General features: G+C 48.5%; 1 protein-coding gene across 1 annotated transcript in view; it reads left to right on the plus strand.

The window, feature by feature from the left end:
- Positions 1–2,345, plus strand: part of TMEM163 (transmembrane protein 163) — a 223,337-nt gene extending 220,992 nt beyond the window's left edge. The window contains exon 8 of the mRNA XM_045559143.1: positions 1,312–2,345. Within this exon, the coding sequence (XP_045415099.1) occupies positions 1,312–1,372 (61 nt within the window). The 3' untranslated portion in view covers positions 1,373–2,345. The remainder of the gene's footprint in view (positions 1–1,311) is intronic.
- Positions 2,346–6,000: the final 3,655 nt, after the last annotated feature.

The following is a 6,000-nucleotide window of genomic DNA, read 5'->3' on the forward strand; positions in this document are numbered from 1 at the left end:
GCCACTTTCCCAGCCCCCTTCCCTACCTGTCACAATCTTGTACCTGTGCACCTCCTGAGCCTGACCTATGTCGGGGGACTGAAGAAACACCCAGCAGGGGACAGGTGTTCCTGTGGCTGGCACAGAAGTGAGGCAGGGACTTTAAAAAGTGGTATAGGGCTGTTACGGCACAAAGGAACTCCTTTACCTTGTATGATGTCTTTATGAGCCACTTAAATGGTGGTCCCTTTAACCCCCATCATGTCCTGAAGATTCACGCTCCTTCCTCTCTGTAATGGTCAGCACGGTGCCCCAGGCGAGAGCATCTTCATGTGGTTTCCTCACTTGTTAAGCAACCCCCCCGCCGCCACACATGGGGGGCAAGCAGCAGTGTGTGGGCAGAGGCTACACCCCCAGATTTAGAGAACTTCTCACAGAAGGGCCGTGTGGGCCTCGCTGACTCTGGATTCAGTACCCAGGCTGGAGCTGGCCTTTGAGAGAGCCGTTTCTACGGGCTGCGGGGCTTTGCAATATTAAAATACTTCCCGTCTCCCGCTAAAATGGCTATAATCAAACAGAGGGATGATTGCAAGTGTTGGGGAGGAACTGGAGTCCTAATCCAGTGCTGGAAGGAATACACAACGGTGCTGCTACTTTGAATAATTGGGAAGTTCCCCAAAATATTAAACATGGAGTTACCATTAGACCCAGCAATTCCATTCCTTGGGATATGCTGCGGAGGAATGAAAATGTAACAGCCAAACCAAAAACTTGTACGTGTTATTCGTAACAGGCAAAAGGTAGAAACAACCCAACCGTCTATTAACCGATGCATGGATAACTGTGTAGGATCCGTGCAATGGACTATTACTCAGCCATAAAAAGGAATGAAGTGCTAACACTTGCTACAACATGGGTGAACCTCAATGTTTTATCAAGTGAAAACAGCTAGTCGCAAAAGGCCACCTACTGTATGAGTCCTTTCATGTGAAATATCTGCAGTAGGCAAAACCACGGAGACCGAGAGTAGATTATTAGTTGTTGAGGGGTGGGGGAGAACAGGGAGTGACTGCTACAGTAGTGTGGGGTTTCTTTTTGGGATGATAAAAATGTTCTGGAACTAAGATAGTTGGACGATTACATGAATTCATGAATATGCTAAAAACCACTCAACTTTTTACATGTTAAAAGGGTGAATTTTATGGTATGTGAATTAATGCAGAAAAAAACCCAAAATACAGACAACTTCTTCCATGCCTGCCCAAGCTCTCACGCCCCCGGGCTGTGGAGGGCCTGGCGTCCAGGTGACCTTGTCTGTCCTCCTCTTTGCAGACTCCTCATCGACATGGTGCCCAGGGTGAGGCAGACGCGTCACTACGAGATGTTTGAGTGAAGGGGCCAGCAGGGGCTGCTCCGCATCTGAGTGAGACCATTGAGACGACCAGAGGTTTCCACGTGGGCTGAGGGTGCCAATATTTAACTGAACATCCAGTTTCTTTGTTGGAAGTTTTCTTTCACACAGTTCATCGTCACCGGATGAGGTCTGCCCCGCAGGTAGATCTGCCCTGTCCCCCTCCCCCACTGCCACCATCAAACAGTTAGGACAAACACCCTTAGGAGGGGACACGCTTTCTCCTCTCCAGCTGGGACTGACATTTTCTATTTTCTGGAGTAAATGGTTCTCCTGGGTAGGCTACATCTTTGCTCGGCAGGAGGGCTTCCGTGGTGCTCTGAGCCTGACATGGATAGCAACTGACCAGACCCACCTCCTCGGGACTGCGTGTGGCCCTGCCACCTCCTGGTTCCAAAGTCTCTTCTCTCCTGGCAGATTTTAAGGGAAGACTGTGCCCTTTTGTCTCTTCCCCCTTTACATACCCAGAACCATCAGTATGTGGTTTCCTAATTCCTATCACTGTATCTCATTAGTTTCATACAGTTTTACTAATCCTAAATGAATTTATTTGTTCAAAAGGAGACCATTCTATTTTTTAAAGTACTTAGTGGTACCTGTATGAGCTTTGCATGGACGAACTAAATAAGCACATGACCCTTTCTCGTACATTCAGAACCTGAACATCCATGTGAAAACAGTCCATTTTTGAGAGATGTGAAACTACAGTTTATTTGTAATAAATTATCCGTATATGCATATATCTATATGCTGTGTTAAGTGGTAATGCTATACATTACAGTCTGTGAGAGATGGTTTACTCCTCTGTAAGGAACAGAACGTTTTCGGTTTATGTAACGTTAGGTTTAGAGTCCGTAGACACGTCCCCCCAACCCGCAACATTCTGTACCTCTCACACCACTGCTCGCCCAGGCAGCAGCGTCTGACCAATAAAGACCTTTACCTGTTTGTATGGTACAGGGAGGTGATCTTTCAGAGTTGTTGTCACCGTTCGGCACCGACACATGGGAGTCCCGTCGTGGGCAGGCTTTCCACTGTGGCTGAAGGAGGTCGTGTGTGCCTGGGGGGGATGGGGTGGAGACCCTTGAAGGGCTGTCGAGATGGGCCTGGTGGCCTCTGTGGCCCAGGCCCACCCCCACCGACCACACATTCGCTCTGTGGGACTGGAGGCCGGGACCCAGCCCCATCTCCCACCTCCCACCGGGTTGGTGAAGAGGCGACAGTTTGTTCTCTGAGGTCATAGACCCTTGGTCCAGTGTGATTTCCCCTGACAGTACTCCGAGCGGCATTCCATGGGATGTTAACATGTTACACGGAAGCAAGCAGGGTTTGCCCAGTGTAGGCTTCTGTACGTTTCTTTCCTGCACATTCTCTCACTGGTATCTAAGATACACCAAGGAAACTCAGTGGGGGTGGGGGGTGCGTTACAATGTAGCTTTTCTCCAAACTCAGGCACTCAGTGTTCCTTGGTGCCTTTTCCAGGACTTATGTACACCCCCCCATGTGAACTATGTGGCATCTGCTTTGGTCATCAGCCAGGAGGTTTCCGGCTTCAGAAAGGCCGTGCTAATGAGGGACTGGGCAGGGCCTTCAGTGTCACCCACACATAGGCTGCTGGCATGGCAGGGACTTGACCTTACTTCTGATGCCAGGGCATTTGCCTAACGGAGGGCTCCTGGTCCACTGATCGCTGGTCCAAAAGTTGTTCTTTTTGAAGGAGGTAAATGCCTTCCAGGTCTAATGGGCGCTGGTACCTAGTCCTTTCAGGGCTGATTTTACGAGCATCTTGAACGATGTTTTAAACATCTGGTACAATGTACTTACCTCAAAAAAGTCTAGTAATTCCCTTTCTCTAATTCAGCTCCCTTCCAGGTGGACGCAGGGCAGGGAGAGGGCTGTGACAGCAGAACTGGTGGGTGTGACACAAGGGGACGAACACTCAGTAGTGACACCTTCCTGTCTCCCCCCGGGAGTTTCGACAGTGTGTCTACAAACTGCGACGCAGCTGGACAGCGGCTCAGCTGTGCTGGAGGTGACCCTGCACCCACCCAGCCCCCGCAAAATCACATCCACTTGTCACACAAGAAAAGTTTATTGAAAAATAAAGTTCTCCCTAGTTTTCTCTACAACAGTGGAAAACAAAGCAGTGCTCTCTATGCCAGTACAGTACATTTGGACAGAGACATCTTATTTGCAGAATCCCGCGCTACTTAACCCCAGAAGTGAACAGTAGAAAACAGTTGTACCAGGATCTGTTTGAAGACACAGGTGCGAATGTCCATTAGCTTAAAGACATCACGGGTGTGACAGCGACTACAGTAGAAGGGATACATCACCATCTCCTTTGGCATCAATTGTTATGCTATTGTCTTGTTAATACTTGGGCAGGACAGTGAGCAAAATGCCTCCTAAGTTTGCTCCCTCTCAGCTTTGGCGGGTGTGACAGATTGCGCTAAGGTTCCTGACCTGCTGTCCCAGGCATGGCGTTTAGACCTCTAAGCACCGCACATGTTCTGAACACTCTTCCCGACCCCACCCCCCACTGACAATGGCCTTGCCCACCACATAAATACAGGCCCCCCATTCGTCCCTTTGCCATGCCGCCGCCCCAGCTGTGGGGGTCAGGGTGGTGGTAAGGGACAGTCTTAAGGCTGCACAAAATCTGGAATGGAGAGTGATGCTTTGAAGAAGGTAAATTCTGATCATTACATCCGTAGAACTACAAGACTGCTGGATTAGCCGAAGAGAATCCAAAGGAATTTGAAAAAGACATTGAACTCCAGCAAATTTCCCCATGTCCCACAGCTGCAGTCTATCCAGAGCTGTGCCACGACAGGGCAGGGGATAAAACTTCAAATCCACTGGGGAAGTAAGAGGCGAGATCCCCCCCAAAACAAAAAGCAACCTGGTATTATAGGTGATTTGGGAAAACATTAAACCTTGAACAGCCTCTAGGAGCTGTTCTGAAGGAGGCCAAAACACCTGCCCTGCTGCCTCGGCTGGCTTCCCCCGTGGGCTGGGGTGGGTTTTCTCTGGGACAGGCCAGGGAATCGACCTATAATTTGATGGAAATGTGAGAGGGAACGAACCTGGCAGTCTGATCCCTGAGGCCCAGAGCGGCCGCCCCAGCCAGCAGGGGGCAGCAAAGGGACACCCTGGGGAATGTGGAAGTGCAAGTGGTCATTCCTTCCGCCTTGAGTAACACAGCAAAGCCTCCGTTATTGCATTTCAGAAGAATAGTGTTAACTTTGATTCGAGGGGCACAGTGTGTCAGAGGACTCATTTTAATTTGTAGCTCAAAAATATTCCTTAAAACTCCTGGAATGTTCCGGAAGACATCAGTGGGGTGAGGTCCAGTATGTGACCAAAGGTCACCTTTATCCTTTTCAGCTCCAGTTTACACACTCTTGCAGCCTTGTTTCTACTGGGGGCTGAACTCTGGCATAATTTCAAATCAGTGCATTGAGGGATACTGTAAAGTTTCAACCAGCAGGGTAGGCACAGAACTTGGACACTCTAAACCAGGAATTCCTACAACATTCAATCAACGTGGAATATTTTCATGTGGGTATTGTTTTAGAGTCAACAGGTAGGGAGTGAGCTCAGCTCTCTCTCAAGTTTTATGAAACACTAATAATAACAACAATATTTAACATTTACGAGGGCTTACTAGGTGCCAGCACTGTGCTAAACATTGAATCCTCACAAAACCCTAAGTGCTAAGAAAGCTAGGGTAATTTATTTTCTGCATCCAAGACTATACAGCTAATTTGGTCTTTTGCTATAAAAACCTGGCTTTCTACTTTTTGTTGAAGCCAACAAGAATAACAGGAACTCACCCTCACCTTTATGAAATTCCTAGCTTCCTAAATGAGTATCAGTCTATTTATGTCCCCCCCATCTAGTCACCTGAAGATGCTCTGCAGCCCCACAGTGATGGATGGGATTAGAATAAAGCCAATATGGAAATCAAAATATTTTTAAATAAATAAAACAATCCAGGCTTGGGATAGTAACACATACAACAGAGCCTGTCGTTAACAAAATAGACTTTTTTAAAAAAAATCAATTTTGGGGCACAGGGGAGGGTGGCAATGTCTAATTATGTACATAATCTAGGTAAACCACCTTGGTCTGCTCTAGAAAGCACACACCCACCCATTAAACACACAGTTTTCAGTCTCATCCATCACATTGATGTCTTCACTACCAATGAGTTGCACTAAGGGTCTACTCCCAAAGGGGAAGCCAGTAATCACCTTCATTAAATCCTGCATTCACTAAGGAAATAAAAACAGGGGTGCACATTCTTTCCCTTTCACCATACTAACTAGTGGAATTATTTCTGAGCTCAGCAGGATCTGGTACTCCTTTGGTGTAACCACACCCTAGGAGCGCACGGGCGGCAGGGAGCCCAGGCTGTCAGCACGTTGGCAACTAGCAGTCCCGAGACAGACCCAAAGACACGGCCAAGCAGTCCAGGCGGGCGTGGGCTGCTCTGGAGGAAGCCAGCCCTTTCCCTGGGGTTCTCTCGGCTTCATGTCCTCCCTGGGGAGGTGGGTGTGTGTATGCACATGCACACACTCTGTGGCCTAGGGGGCTTGGAGGGT

Source organism: Lemur catta, chromosome 8 (genome assembly GCF_020740605.2).
Source record: "Lemur catta isolate mLemCat1 chromosome 8, mLemCat1.pri, whole genome shotgun sequence".
Lineage (NCBI taxonomy): Eukaryota > Metazoa > Chordata > Mammalia > Primates > Lemuridae > Lemur > Lemur catta.